We start from the raw sequence: 16,938 nt of genomic DNA, 5'->3' as shown, positions 1-16,938 counted from the left end.
ACCAACCTATGCATATTTTAAAGGAAAAGTCTGTAATTCTTCCACTATTGAAAAATAAATGACAATGCAATGTTTAAAAAGAGCAACATCTTTTGTAATAAGGAAGACTGAAATCTGAATAAACTCTTTTCATAATTACAGCGTATGCTTAACAGCAATTTCATTTATAATATATTTAAGTTGCAGGTATTAACAAGATAAGCCATAAAGAAATGGTTTGATTGGATAGTGACCATAAATCTGTTACACATATTGCTGTCATATGCACACTTAATATATATTTAGATAAGAGATATTTTATCATGTATAGACCAAGAGATAGATTGGTTGATCACATAAGAATGGGACATAATTAATTCAACTAACTTGAAATAAAGAAAAATAAATAAATAATTATTTCTGTAGGAGAAAGACTGGCAGAGCGGGGGAAGAGTTAAAAGAGACGTTAATTTAGAATTGTTACATAGTCACAAGTGAATTAAGTCCAACCCCCCCCTTAAATGCCAGTGACCCTTATCTAGTTCTAAACAAGCTGACCATTGGTTGCAAAGATTCCTGTGCTTAGGCTTTTAGCAATGAATCAGTTAATTTGAACCTTCATGTGTGGACCTGATTTTTCGCACTTGACAATTTCTCTCTAAATCCATTCTAGATTTTGCATTGACAGCAATTTAAAATGTATCACATATTATTTAAAAAAAGTTCACATATACATAAACAACAAAAATAAAGATTACCATGATGCCATACTTTAAAAAACTCTTTATACAGTGTTCACTTTTACCAGGTAAAACCACAATAATTTGTTAATGTAGAGTTAACTAGTAATAGATACATGACTATTTCTATTTTAGTTGTTATTTAGAAACAACAATTTACTTGTTGACCAACTGGGGTAGAGGTATGGGATGTAGATTATGTCACTAGAAAATAGTGACATCAGAGATTTTTTTTGGCTGTTATTTTTATTTATTTTTTAAGTCTGGGATCAGAAATGGGGAACATTGAAAAGCAAACTACTCATTTCTGTCACTACCCTAATTGCTGCTTCAATTTGGTAGCAAAATTACAAAATTTCAGCAGTGTAATTTTAATGTGGCAATGGAGCAGGATTAAAAATGAAAAAAGGAGGAATTTGCTCCTCCACCTGTTTATACCCTTTAGACAAAAAAAATGTTGCCAAAAATGAACATTTTTTTTGCTAGACTTTTATAGAGTAAGCTTGGGGTGCACAGATGTCCTGGTAATTCTTGTCTCATTCAACAGAAACCATGGTATTTGAGAAGATATTCTTATTTTTTTTTGTTATACACAAAACTTCAGTTATGTGCTTGGTAAATATAGTAAAGAATTTCTTACCGGTTTCACAGCTTGAGCCTGTAAAACCTTGTGGACAGGCACAGACATTGGAGGCAATGCAAACTCCACCATTTCTACAACCATCCTTGCAAAAGGCTGAAACCATTAAAGAAATTTGTAAGAGGAAAAATTATAAGATCTTCAATTCTATTTCAAGTGGGACAGAAGGATCTTTCCCCAAATATCTGAATAACAACGATTTAAGTCTAATTTGAATACACAGTAAATATTACAATCTTCTAAAACAATCCTGCAAATTTGTACTGAACCTCCCCCATCTACAGATCTGTGAATTAGGAAGTGTCTGACTGATATTCGTCTGTATACTATCTATTATGGGCTTCAGATATATATTATCCCTTTTTCTTTGGTGATAGGGCCTGCATATCTCTGCTACAGTCATCTTCATGACTCTCTGTAACCTTTCTGACCTTGACCTTGGATGATTTCACATAATAATGTATCATTATTTTGCTGAAATATTTAAGTAGATCAAACTTATATACCCTTTGAATATTTTAAACATACCTTTTGAATTTTTGAACTGCAATAACATTCATCTTTCAGGTAAAAAAACAAGTTTAGCACATAAAGTGTAAAAGATAAATATCTGGTGCTAAATGCAGCATCAAGAAAGGAAATGGTATTAACAATGGATGGTCAGAATGCAAAGGTTAGAGAAACAAAGGAATTTGAAATCTGAATCATGTTGTGACATCTTACCTTTGCATATGGTGCCATTTCCAGTATAACCTGCTCTGCAAATACAGTTATGTCCTCCTACAGTATTGAAACACAATGCATTTTCATCACAGTTGTGTTTGTTGGTGAGGCATTCATCATGCTCTAAAGGTTAAAAAAAGAAAGCCACTTAGCATTTAATATTGTGATATACCTTGATATTCATTTCTGCCTGCATTTCTGCCTGCATTTTTTCTCCTTGTAATTTGGCTGTAAATAAACATATTAATATATTGAGTTAAGTTCTGCAGAAACAGTGTCCTTACCATGTCTTATTGGATTTAGTAGGACTTGAGTAAAGATAACTTAGAAGAAATCTGCTGTACCAATATAATACAGTGTTAAGTGTATTCACCACCACTGTTTAGGCCAGGGCTTTTCAACCAGTGGTACGGGTACCACCTATGGTACATTGCCACCTGGCAGGTGGTACACGACTATCCTAGAAAAGTGGTAGTGGGGGAAGGGAATGAGCTGAACCAGTGGCAGCACAGCACAAGCCTGAGCGAGAGATGGCTGGAGCTGCAGGGCTGTCGGGCTCAGCAGAAGCACCAGGATCAGCGCTTCTTCAGGACTGTCAGGGCTCAGTGGAAGCGCCAGGATCAGTGCTGCTTTCCAGCTGATCGGCGCTTCTTTGGGGCTGTCAGGGCTCAGTGGAAGCACCAGCATCAGCGCCAGGCTCCAGCTGGAGCTCAGCGCCGATCCTGGTGCTTCTGCTGAGCTCTGATGGAAGCATCAATCAGCTGGAAGGCAGCGCTGATCCTGGCACTTCTGCTGAGCCCAGAAGAAGCGCTGATCAGCTGGAATGTTGCAGCATGTCCATTGTCTTGTGATTTACATTCAGATGCTTGGCAATTGATTCATATTTATGATGGTCACAGTGTCCCAGAGTCATGTGAAGTGACCAAAACCTGCTACAACCACCCAGCAGACGGGGGGAATAAAAACCAAACACCCCCCACCCCACCCCCACTGCCAATCCTCAACAGAAATGCTCACAACAATGGAAACCTCGGACAGGAGGAAGAGCACAGCTGGGTGGGCAGGCAGGTGTCTTGCTCAGCTGTGCCTTGGGGGGCACTTTTTTTAGTGCCATTGTAACTTCTAAGAGTCACTAAGTGAACTGTTGTAAGTCGAGGACTACCTATACTTTATCACTTTTTTCCTTTTTTTTTTTTGGTCATCACGTTTTTGACACCTTGCTAGGCGACTGGTGGTACTCGGATGTTGCCATATTCTAAAAGTGGTACAATGGGTGAAAAGGTTGAAAAGCCCTGCGGTAGTGAATGTAAAAGAAGACTATATTAGTGATATGAAAAATAAAAAGAAAAGGAAAACACTACCAAGGACATTCTTTGATTTGGTACATGAATTTAATTTATCTGATCAGTGGAGGAAACGGAATAAAAAAAAAGAATATACCTTTTTCTCGAACCCACATAAATCTATGTCTCGAATAGACATGGCATGGTTGAATGAAGAAGTAGGGCAAGACATAGAGACAATAGAAATAATGCCAAATATATGGGCCGATCATAATCCTCTGAAAATAGTTTGGAAAGGGCAGAAAAAAGTAACAAGAAGATGGATAATGAACTCTCACATTTTGAAAGAAAAAGAATTTATAGTAAGGATTAGAAGAGAAATGGATTTTTTTTAAAGAGAATACAAAACAACAATCATCAGTACAAATTATTTGGGACACTACGAAAGCATATTTGAGAGGCTTAGCAATAGACTATATAGCAAGAAAAAACAAGGTGAAAAGGCAAACGCAAAATATATTCCAGGAAGAGATTAAAAAAATTGGAATCTAAATTACAAAAAGAGCCCCAGGACGAACCGATTAAAACAGAAATGGTTTTGGCTAAACATAAATTAAACATGATAGATCAAGAGGAAAGAGCAAAGGAATTGAAAATAGCAAAACAAATTTTTTTTTTGAACACACAAATAAGCCTGGGAGATGGCTCTCCTTTAAATTAAAAAAAGAGAAGGAGAAAAGATTTATTCAGGAACTACAGATAAAAATGGAGAGTCGGAATATAAAATGGATAAAAAGAAAGAAATAATTCAGAATTATTTTGAATCACTATATAAAAAAGAGGAAATAGATGTGGAGAGCATAAAACAATACTTAAAGGCCAATGGCTTGCCTGAATTAAAAGAAGGACAGAGAGAAATATTGAATGGGAAAATAACAGCCTTGGAAATAAAAAACGTGGTGCAAAAACAAAAAAATAATAAAACCCCGGGGCCAGAGTGCCTTCCAGGGGAAGTATATAAGACCCTTTACAAGGACTTTGAAAAGATACTATTGGAAGTGTAAAATGATGTGTTGGAGATAGCCAAACTACCAGACTCCCAGATAGAAGCTACTATATCCCTTATCCCAAAAGAAGGCACAGACCCCAAACAGATAAAAAATTATAGGCCAATCTCGTTGTTGAACACTCATTACAAAATTTTTACCACCATAATTGCAGAAAGATTGAAACTAATATTACAGGATATAATACATCCAGATCAAAATGGTTTTTTACCCACAAGACAAATTAGGAATAATACGAGAATGGTGTTAAATGTCTTAGAATATTACGAAGCACACCCTGGAAAACAGGTGGCACTAATTTTTTTAGATGCCCAGAAAGCATTTGACAATCTCAGTTGGCAATTTATGTTCCAACAGATTGAGGATATGAAATTTGGAGGGAAATTTGAGAGCATGATAAAGGCAATATATAAAACACAAAAGGCCAGCGTGATAATTAACGGAGATAATACAAAAAGCTTTGAAATAAATAAAGGAGTAAGACAGGGATGTCCAATGTCACCTCTACTTTTTATCTTGACTTTAGAAGTGCTATTAACTCAAATTAGAACTAATAAAGAGATAAAAGGGGTACAGGTTAAGACAGAAGAATATAAGACATAGGCATTTGCGGATGATTTGGTCTTTTTAATAGAGGAACCACTAGAGAGAGGAAATATTTTGATGAATGAAATAGAAAAATATGGAATAGTGGCAGGATTAAAAATTAATAGAGAAAAGACCAAAATGTTAGTTAAAAACCTGACTGAAAAACAGAAAAGGAAATTAGAAGAGAATCTGGAATTGCAAATTGTAAAAATGATTAAATATCTAGGAATCTGGCTTACCACAAGATGTTCCTCAATAAAAGAGGATAACTATAAAAAATTGATATTACAAATGAAAAAAGATTTTGAGGCCTGGGGAAAATTACAATTATCACTACTAGGTAGGATTGCGTTGATTAAAATGAATATATTACCAAGACTATTATATTTATTCCAAATAGTCCCGATAAAATTAGAGAATTTTTTTTTGAAGAATTGGACAAAATAATAAACAAATTTATTTGGTTGGGCAAAAAAGCACAAATAAACATGAAAATGTTACAAGATAGTAGAAGTAGAGGTGGACTTGGACTCCCAAAATGGGAAATTTATTACCAAGCAGCTGGATTACTTTGGATTAAGGATTGGATAAACCTAGACAATAAAAGGGTTTTAATGATTGAAGGGCATGACCTGCAGGCTGGCTGGCATGCCTTTTTATGGGGAAAACACAAGAAAACACACACATATTTTTATCAATATCAGATAAGAGATGCACTGATTCGGACATGGGAAAAAGTTAAAAAAAGACACTATATGAAAATCCCAAATTGGATCTCACCGATGGAGGCAATGATTCACGCTAACACATTGGATAAAAAAAGATGATTAGATACAAAGAATTACTAGATAACCAAGGAAACTTCAAATCAAGAGAAGAATTAGAAGAACAGGGAATAATTATAGATTGGTGGTCATACTTACAGATTCAATCTAAACATAGTAAGGATATGGAAGAGCACGGAATAAATCAGACCCTACAGCAATTGGATAATTTTTTAACAGGTAAGGAAGGAAAATTAGTAACAAAAACTTATAAATATTTATTAGAGGTAGATTTGGAGGAAGAAATAGTGAAAGGACCAATGATAACATGGGCATGAAATGTGGGCCGAAATATAAAACTGGAAGAATGGGAAAGATTATGGAACAGAAATTGTAAACTGACATTGTCAACTGCATATAGGGAAAATCTATATAAAATGTTCTATAGATGGCATTTAACACCAGCGAGATTGGCTAAAATGTACAAAAATATGAATCTGGAATGCTGGAAATGCAAAAATAAGGAGGGAACATTCTATCATATGTGGTGGCTGTGCCCTAAAGCAAAGATCTATTGGGAACGGATAAGGAACTGGATACAGGAGATAACAAAGGTGCAAATTGAACTCAAACCTGAACTATTTCTTTTGGGTGTAATAAATTTAAAGATGGAAAAACAACTCCAATACATCATTGTACATATATTAACAGCAGCCCGCATAGTATATGCCCAGTGTTGGAAGGGTGAAAACCTACAAATGATATGATTATATATAAAATACTAGAATGTGTGGAAATGAACAAACTTACGCTAGAACTAAAAGACAAGGAGGCAACAGAATTTTATGAAATATGGAACAAATGTTATGATTGGCTAGAACAGAGAAACAAAAAGACATGATTACTAATGTAAATAATTGTAAATAATATATATGAGATGTATAACACAGTACTGTTAAGGAAAAAAATGTATTTTTATTTTTGTTGTATAGTGAAAAAGGAATAAATAAAATTTTTAAAAAGCAAAAAACAAAATACAATTTAAATAATGTATATTTATCCCGAGAGGAGAGCATGGTGATTGGCTGGTGGCCAGGTCATGAATGGGGATTGATCATCCCCAAATCCCATCACTGTCAAAGGAATGGGGAAAAGAAAGAGGGAAATTGGCCAAGCTGGCCAGGCACCGAAGCCCCACTGAAAAAAGTGGACTCTGTGTGTGCATCTGCCTTGTGCTCACCCCTTGTCAGACAGGCTCTCCATGGTGCATTGCAGCTGATTGGAGGCGGCTGGCCAGGCACCGAAGCCCCGCTGAAAAAAGCAGAGTCCGTGTGCATGCCTGCCTCACGTTCACCCCGTGTCAGCCAGGCTCTCCATGGCGCGCTGCAGCTGAAAACAGTGGAGTCTGTGTACATGCCTGCCTAGCCCTCATCAGTGTTGCTCTCCACAGTGCACTGCAACTGATCTGAGGTGTGAAGAGCATGTCTGACAGTTGAGCACATAGCAGATGCAAACATGGACTCCGCTGTTTTTGGTGCTTTAGTGCCTGGCCAGCTGCCTCCAATCAGCTGCAGCGTGTCATGGAGAGCCTGGCTGACATAGATATGCAACTATATTTTCTCATATTTATCTAATGTTACTTTTACATCTACTTTTTTCAATCCATTTTCTTTCTGACATTAATTCCCCAAGAATAAGAAATGTAAACTGTAAGCTCCTCATAGCACAGTTCTATATCACTGTTAAAATACACTGGGCAATTATGGACATTTTAATTCATATTCATAAATAGATTGAATTGTAACACTTTCCCCCTCACCTAAACCTGTTCTCTTGTGTGTATAATTTGAACATAGCCAGGCCATTTTTTATCAGCAGTTGTAAAGAAATAGAAACAAAATTTTTAACTTATGTATTAATAACACAATTTCTTTGCAGTTCATTATCTTGTCATTAACATGACTCCATCAATTAAACACATATCTGTTGAAGGCAGCATATGCACTTGTATTAGACATCTATTATCACCCACTGCTAGTCCTTCCGAAAGGAACTCAATATATGTCAGATTATATATGCAAAAGTTGTCTTCTCCTCTATTAAAGTACAATACATCATTTTCCAAGTAGACAAAAAATAATATTCCATCTTTACTATACCCACCTGCAATATATAAACATGGAGGAACTATCCCACAATTTCCCTCCCCCCCTATGGCAGTCTACTATGCTGTCTTCATGATTAATTTGATAAAACAGAACTTAGTGTTCTAAGTTCATCATGAACTAAGTCTGATGAAAATAACCAAGTATTTTGGCAGGGATGAATTAATAGCATGCATTTTGGGTTATAGGAGCATCTCATTCACTTGAACCAATGTGATCATATCTTTAAAATGGTATGTACAAGCCTTCAATAATGTAGTTGCTAATATAGTTAAGTCCAGCTTATGAGTATTTAAGGAGATGCTCACAACAAATTCTAGTTTATCTGGTGAATGCCTGAAAAATGCATTACTTCACCTAAGCCAAAAACAGATGAAAAAAACCTAAATGCAATTATGAATTAAACTTGGCTCAAATCTTTAAGATGCAGTATTTAGTAAGAATGTCCCAAGGGTGAAATTACAAACCATCTGCAATAAATTCAGTGTTCTTATTCTAACAGGAACACTTGATAGTAAATCAGATACATCTCTGCTGAAACACTGGTTATTTCAAATGGAGAAGGTGATAGGTATTCCCCAAACAAACCAGATTTAAATGTTTGAAAGTACATTCATGTTTTGTAAGATATGATTACCAGCAATAATAAATCTAATTATGCTATGCATATTTATGTTAGCCAAACCCTGGAGCAGTAGTAGAAATCTTCTATCACAATGGCAAGCCCTTTAAGATTATATTTTCAAAGAAACAATGGAACTCTTGGCAGAAGCACTGGAAATATAATTTAAGTTATGTGTAAAAAAAAAATCAAAGTATGAATGTCAGCTTCCATGCATTCCTTCAATTTAAATTTGCACTACTAAAAAAACTAGGAAACTTAAAAAAAAAACATAATTGTAGGACTAACTGATATTTTTATTTTTTTTATTTTTAGTGTAAAAGTGTGAGCCCAAATTTAATATTGAAAAAAAATTACTAATTACTTCTCAACCACCGGTCCTGCTAATAAAAAGGCCAGAATATTAACAGACACAATGATAGAATACACGGAAATAACGATGTCTGTTGATATTTCTGAATCTGATCTTGAGAAGCAAAGCCAAACTACAAATGACTGGCCAGACTGCTGTACCTATGATAAAAAAAAAAGATTTTTGTTTGAAAAATGAATGGCTCTGTGTTTGCAAAATGAAACTTGGCTGTACACCTTGTAGAAAAGTTGGAACTCTTGGAGTTGAAATGAAAATTGGAATGAAACTTTCCAAAGAATGGATCAATGAGATAACCTGTTCTGGCAAAGACATGAAGCAACAGTTGAGCTCACTTCGAAAAAAAAATTTGATCACAGAGAATCTGCTGCACATAAAGCAGCATTAAAAAATAGTTGCTGAAAGCGAAAAAAATGATTCTTGAGAACGTTGTTTTAACGTCATTATCTCACAAAAGAATAACTACAAAAATTTTTCGAACTGCATATGAAGTAGCGAAGGAAAATCAATCATTCCATCATTTTGAAACTAAAATTGATCTGCAAGAACAGAACGGAGTTGAAATGGGTCGTATTCTTCATTCTACAAATGCGTGTATTAACATTGTTAATTATATAAGTGAAGAAATGAGGAAAACTGTGGTTAAAGAAATTGTTCAATCCAATAATAAAATTTCATTGATAATTGATGAATCAACCACAATAAGCAAAAAAATTACCCTCATAGTATATGTTCAATGCTGTATCAAAGGTGTTAGAATGAATTCACCGGTAAATTTGTTTTTGGACTTGGTAGAACTTGAAAAAGTAAAGGCAGAAGGAGTATTTGATTCCTTACTCCAATGTCTTCACTCTTATGGGATGACAGAAGATTATTTTAAAAAATATTTGGTTTCTCTGGCATGCAATGGTGCTGCTGTGATGATAGGATGTAAACGTAGAGTGAAAAAATTGCTGTCAGAACATTTTCCTTCTATTATAGTTTGGCAAAGAATAGTAGAGAGTTGCATTTATGTGCAGAATTACTGGGGGATGAACTGCTGAAAATTGGAAGAATTTTAAGTACCCGATGGTGTCATCTAGTTTGCGTACTGTTTTGGTGGTGTGGAATAATTTTGAATTCCTTGTGTATCATTTTGAAGAAGCAATGCATGATCCTACAAGAGATAAAAATGATAAATGCACTTATGATGGCTTGAAAAGAAAAATCACATCTACAGAAATTTTTTTTTATTGAAAGTTTTTTAAATTTTACAAAACAAATCCCCTCCCCAACCCCCCCTCCCATACCCTTCCCCACCTCCCCAAACCTCCCAAACCCTCCCCCAACCTTCCCAGAGCTGAGTACAGGCTTAATTAATTTTTTTCAGAAAAAGAAAAGAAAAACTTAAAACACATATAAATCCTAAACAAATCTAAATACATTAAATTAAATAGGTTATCTTCTCTAAAAATAATAATTGCAATCATTAAACACATTATAATATACTCTAAACATTTTCTAGTATCATACTTATATTATTATCCATCATTCTGTATAAACTCCCTCCAAAACACAAATTTAAACATTACTTTCTTTGAATATCTATACCTACAATATAAAATTTAATCTCTCCCTCTTTCTTTATCCTAGAACACAAAAATAAACATATAAACCTTCATTATACCATTAAAACTAAATACTCTTTGAATACTTAAACTAAAACTTAAACTTCTTATCTAAGATTTTCATTCAATCTCCATAATCTTCTCTCCTATCAAAAAAAACCTTAAAAGACATATAAATCCTAAACAAATCTAGGTACATTTAATTAAACAAGTTATCTTCTCTTAATAATAATAATAATAATAATAATAATAATAATAATAATAATAAAAAACCCAATCATTAAACACATTATAATATACTCTGAACCTTTTCATATCATACTTCTGTTATTATCCATCATTCTTTATAAACTCCCTCCAAAACACAAATTTGAACATTACTTAAAACATTAGAATTCCCTTATACACATTTAAATCTTTACCAATAACAAATTCCATCCACAATAAACACATTCCTTATCAGTCTCTCTTGTCCATAAACCATTAAAATTCCCTTATATACATTTAAATCTTTACCAATAACAAATTCCATCCACAATAAACACATTCCTTATCAGTCTCTCTTGTCCATAAACCATTAAAATTCCCTTATACACATTTAAATCTTTACCAATAACAAATTCCATCCACAATAAACACATCCCTTATCAGTCTCTCTTGTCCATAAACCTCAAAAGAAGTGCTTTAAAAACTGCCCTTAAAGCTAACTCCAAAAAGTTTGTAAATCTTGCTTCTCCCACAGACTCAGTACTCTTTTGAATACTTAAACTAAGTACTTAAACTTAAACTTCTTATCTAGAATTTTCATTCGATCTCCATCCTTGTCAGTCTCTCTTATCCATAAATCTCGAAAGAAGTGCTTTGAAATCTGCCCTTAAAGGTAGCTCCAAAAAGTTTATAAATCCTGCTTCTCCCACAGACTCAGGAGCCAATACTTGTGAGGCTTCCTTAAACTCCTTCTTCTGTTGCTCTTTTTCTTTACGATTATATGTTGCACAAGTTGTCCTCTGCTCCTTCATCTCGACTTGTTGAGGCCCCTCAAACTGAGATTTCCCATTTTTCATTAATATAGGCTCTTCAGACTGCAATTCTACCCTTAAAGGTTGCTCCAAAAAATTCATAAATCCTACTTCTCCCGCAGATTCAGAAACCAATAGTTGTGAGGCTTCCTTAACCTTCTTCTGTTGCTCCTTTTGTTTACAGTTATATGTTGCACAGGTTATCCTCTGCTCCTCCATCTCAACTTGTTGAGGCCCCTCAAACTGAGGTTTCCCAATTTTCATAAGTATAGGCTCTTCAGACTGCAATTCTACCTTCTTTTCTTCCAAAGCTTTAAACTTAATAGATGGTGATGAACATACCCCCAGGACCGAAGTATAAAAGTCTTTTGCTTGAGAAACAGTATTAAGTCTATAACATATCCCCAGGTAATTCACCACCATTCCAATCAGAACATCCCATCTGAACAAGATTCGTCTCTTTTTAAGTTCATCTGCTAAAAAAGCAAACTCCTTTCTTCTTCTTAAAATTTTAGATGGGATCTCCTTTAGAATTATAACATCTTGTGAAGCAATTTGAAATCTCTTCTTATAAAAAGCTTGTATAATTTCGTTGCGCAGGGATCTTTTCCCAAAGTAAATTACCACATCTCTTGGCAAATTCTTTTGCACTGCCACCACAGAGTTAACTCTAAATAATTTTTCAATTTCACTAAGTATTTCCTCTTTTTCTTTATTCAAAATCACAGCAAAGTCCTTTGCAACCATCTCTCTCAGATCTCCTTGCACAGACTCTCCCAAACCTCTGATTCTTAAGGCATATTCCATTTGTCTATATTGAAGCATAAGAATCTCATTTTCCATTTCTTTTTCCATGCTTTCAAATTTTCCCTCCATCAATTCCACTTTTTCTGCTACCTCTTCTACACGAGAGTTCAGCTTTTCAAGAACAGAGGCAACTCCTTTTAAAGCCAAAACTATCTCTTGCCTCAAAATCTTATTATTTTCCTCTAAAATCTCTTTCATTTCTGCCCTAATTTGAGATATAACATTTCTCATCATATCTTGCAAATCTTTCACAATTATTGGCTGTACCAAGGAAGAGGGTGAAGCTATTGATTTAGGTTGTTGCACTGATGATAACACCGAAGAAGAAACCACCTTAGGAGCTGTAGGAATTACTGGACGCTTTGGAGCCATCTTAAAAAAAATCTTTACTCCTTCTTAAAAATTACAAAAATTAAGCAAAAGAAAAAGAGAGATTAAGTCCCAAAAAATTCAAAAAATCCTTCAAAAGGAGATCATTATAACAAAAAGATACTGAACGCTTTGGAGCCATCTTAGAAAAATCTTTACTCCTTCTTAAAAGTTACAAAAATTAAACAAAAGAAAAAGAGAGATTAACTCCAAAAAATCAAAAAATCCTTCAAAAGGAGATCATTATAATAAAAAGAAAGGAGTTAAAAAAAGAAAAGGGAAGAAGAAAAAAATAATTAAATAGAAAAAATCCATTCCATTTTTTTAAAAGTACAAAAAGCAAAACAAAGAAGTTAAACAAAAATAATAATGCTTCTAAAATCCAAACCCAACATCAAAATCAAATCCACATTCCGTTCCAATCATTAAAAAAAAAGGAAAAGGATAAAAAAAAACACCAAAAAGCCTGCCGATCGCCATTCTACCTTCCCCCCCCCAAAAAAAAACCGAAAGGCTTGCCGATCGCCATTTTACTTTCCCTTTCAACAAAAGGAAAAAAATAAAAAGAGGGAATATAAAAGTAAAAGTAAATCTTTAAACTTAAAATCCAAATAAAATCAAAGGAAGCAAAAGCTAAATCCTCTACTCAGCTCTGTCCGCCTCTAAAAAAAACCTCACCAGATCACTTTAATCGCGGAGGTGGTTGCAGCGGCTTGTTTTGTCCCTAGGGACAAAAGCAGCTGGGAAGCGGAGACAGTCTGAACTCCGTGGGAGCACTCCTCTCACCCCCCCCCAAAAAAACCTTGCGGGTGCATGACAGTGGCTCTACCGCTATTCAGACAACCCTCTTCCCCCCCCTTTGCCCGGGAGGGGGATTTTGAACCGCTGAACAGCTGATGGCCGCTGTTCATAGCGATTCAAACACTTACCCAGGAGGACGGCTACAAAGTAGCCGCCATCATGCGCGCAGATCCACCGGAAGTCACATCTACAGAATTTTTAATGGACCTAGGATTGATGTGTGATGTTCTCCAAGAATTATCAGAATTAAGTTTGGACCTACAGGACCACAACATGGACCTGTACAAGGCAAATAAGAAAATAAAAATACTAGTACAAGTTTTTGAAAAAAGAAGACAGAACTTGGGTCCTATTATAAATGCGCTGTTGCTGCTGTATGCAATCTTCGCTTTCATGAAGTTTTACTCCATGAAAAAGATTCAAGAAAGGATGCTCCCATTGACCCAAGTATATTTTATACAAAATTGAAAGACTCAATTGAAAAAAGATTGCTTGATAGCAAAGACGATGAGTTGGCATATTGGTCTCGCGTACTTGATCAAAAACATTGGCCTGAAGATGTTAATACTCAACTGACATTTGGAGAAGTGGAAATTAGAAACTTGTCAATCAGACTGCAACTAAATAATAGAGAAATAATTCATGGAGTCCATGAATGCATTCTCAAAAAGACATATCCAGAAAAACTGTTGCATTTGATACGGACTCTGAATGCCATTCCCATTTCTTCAAGTGAATGTGAACGTGGGTTTTTGCAGATGAATCTAATTGCCACCCAACAAAAGCTTCATTAAAGACTAAGACAATTTCAGCATTTTGTTCATCAAACTTGTCGGACCACCTCTAAGCCTTTTTGATCCTTCAAAGTACATTGATCTATGGTTACTCAGAGGACGACATTTGGCCATAGATATTAACAACAAGGAAAAGAATCGAGAAGATTTGTCAGACGAGAATTGGACAAAACTTTGGAATTTACTATGGACGTTTGCCTTAAATACAATAAATTAAATTTATGTTAAGAACCGAATATATAATTTTTAATTATATAAATAAATATATAAATAAAATTATATAAATAAAATATTAACAAGATGTGAGTTCTGGCACCTTTTTTTTATAAAAAAAGCACTGGTTATAAGTCACTCTTTTCAGTGGCTGTTATAACTTCGAATGGTAACTAAATGAACTGTTGCAAGTTGAGGAATACCTGTACCTTTTGTGTCTCAGCTGGTTAAAGAAATTTAGAATTGCAAGCCAATTTGGACTGGTTACTATCTTCTTGTGGAAAATGGAAGGACTCTTACGAATTCCAGAGGGTTTTAGCAGAGAGATTTATTGTGCAAGTTCAGAAGCGGTAGCAACCAGCAATTCTGAACCCCGAGAGCGGGTTCAGACTTCAGTTTCATACTTTGTTTTTCTCAGGAACAAAGGAATACACATTGTGATACACATTGTAATACATTAGGTTCGTTTCTCATGCGTATACAATGGAGTTTGCTACATACATTGTATCCAAGTGCAATGCGCATTAGGTTAGTCACATACTACTAACACAGCATTATTCCAGTAATTATGCAGACACATCATTATTCTACTGTTTATTAATCCACATTATTCCCCCCTTTGGAAGTTTTCCTACTTAAACTTCTATCATTCTATCTCCAATTCAGGATCTTTAGGGGGCAACATTTTATATTCCCATTTATTTTGTTCCAGGAACCAACTGCCATTCTTGACTGTGAGAGTCACCAAATTACAGTTATCCCTTCTACAGGAGTCTGCTTTTGTATTATTCTTTTCAAACAAGATGTGCTCCATCTCCTTTGGGTCTTGGGTATGCCACTTAATACACGACCACCACTTACATCTGACCGTGGAGACTGCACACCCATCTGGTGGACACAAATACTTATGGTTTGGGATATAGCTGTGGATTTGACTGATCCCTCCGCAACCATCTATTGCAGCCCAATAATTAGCTGCCTTACAAACATCAAAGGTGACGCTAAAACTGGAGTGTGGGTTGGATTTCCATTGGGAGATCCCTAATAGTGCCTGGTCCCTAGAGCTCCTATCTGTTCTATGTGTTCAGATTTGTAAGGCCCAACTATCAGGATTAGACTTTGGGTTATAACACTGATCTTGGACCCTTTTTCTACAAACTTTATATGTAGTTCTATTGTATGCACAGGAGCTAGGGGAGCTATCTTGGCACCCTTCTGGTTTCATTGTATGATAAATCAAAGTCTTAGTTATTTGGCTTCCTTGTTTTGTAATCTTGATACAGTTTTGACAATCCTGGTTTCCCTGTGTTTTTGTTCTTTCTTTGTGTGTACTATTCAATAGTTTTCTATTAGAGGGTTTCTGCGGTATGACCTCTCATGTAGCCATTGCACTGATTTGTGTAGGAATGTGTGTGTACATTCCCCATATTAAATAACTAACAGATATTATGAGCTGTAGAATCCTCATGTCTTCCACCGTGTGTAGAGAGACAGCTTCTGGAGTGTCACAGCAAGGTCTGATGTTCACACCGTATGTTGAGAACCCATTGCCGGTAGGGTTCGACAGGGTGTATTTCTTGTAAATTTTAACACTAAAGGTTTGTCAGTTTTATAACCTTGTAAGTTACTGGATTGGCAGGTGCAGCTGCTTTCAATCTACTCCAGTGGACCCAGGACTTTCCCTCCAAGGTTTTCACTGCCAAAGGAGAACACATGACAGCAGTATATGGTCCTTTCCATCTTGGGCTCAAGGGATCTTATTTCCAGTGTTTTACCCATACTCTATCTCCTGGTTTGAACCCATGTGTTGCTGTGACCACTGGAGGGGGTTGTTGTTCCATCATATAATGGCGTAAATTTGAAACAGCTAAATTATGAAGCTGTAACTGATGTAACAATTTCTGTTGGTCTATTCCCCCCTTATGAGCCAAGTCCGGCCAACCCTGACTGTCAGGTTTAAATAGACAAGGGGGACGGCCAAACATGAACTCATAAGGGCTAAGTTGTAATTTAGTGCGGGGGGCCAGTCTGATTGCATACAAAACCATAGGCAAAACGTCTGGCCAATGGAGATGAGTTTCCAAACAAAATTTGGTAATAAGAGTTTTAATTGTGCGATGAGCACATTCCACCCTACCAGCCGATTGGGGGTGGAAAGCACAATGAAATCTCCACTTAATTCCTAATGCCTGGGCTAAAGCCTTATTAATTTGGTGTACAAACTCAGGGCCATTATCTGATGAAATCCTAGAAGGGCAACCAAATCTAGGAATAATTTCTTTAAGAAAGATTCTGGCAACCTGTATAGCTTTCTTATTTACAGTCAGAAAGGCCTCAATCCACCCTGAATAGGTATCAATTATAACTAACAGGGCTACATATTTCTT

The 16,938-nt window shown here is 35.5% G+C and overlaps 1 protein-coding gene across 6 annotated transcripts in view; it reads right to left on the bottom strand.

Moving 5' to 3' along the window:
• Positions 1–16,938, bottom strand: part of LOC120308080 (protein NEL-like) — a 374,605-nt gene that overhangs the window by 14,809 nt on the left and 342,858 nt on the right. For 2 of the 6 annotated variants that reach the window (XM_039343560.1, XM_039343562.1), the window contains exons 14-16: positions 2,255–2,310; positions 2,083–2,139; positions 1,360–1,455 (exon numbers count right to left, since the gene is read on the bottom strand). In XM_039343560.1, the coding sequence (XP_039199494.1) occupies positions 1,360–1,455; positions 2,083–2,139; positions 2,255–2,310 (209 nt within the window). Of the gene's footprint in view, positions 1–1,359; positions 1,456–2,082; positions 2,206–2,254; positions 2,311–10,015; positions 10,098–16,938 lie in introns of those variants that run through there. The other 4 variants (XM_039343561.1, XM_039343564.1, XM_039343563.1 and 1 more) reach the window with 3 other exon arrangements.

The sequence above is a fragment of the Crotalus tigris genome, unplaced genomic scaffold (genome assembly GCF_016545835.1).
Source record: "Crotalus tigris isolate CLP2741 ecotype Arizona unplaced genomic scaffold, ASM1654583v1 scf7180000017864.473447, whole genome shotgun sequence".
Lineage (NCBI taxonomy): Eukaryota > Metazoa > Chordata > Lepidosauria > Squamata > Viperidae > Crotalus > Crotalus tigris.
The sequence above is the reverse complement of the archived record's forward strand: the minus strand, read 5'-3'. Positions and strand labels throughout refer to the sequence as shown.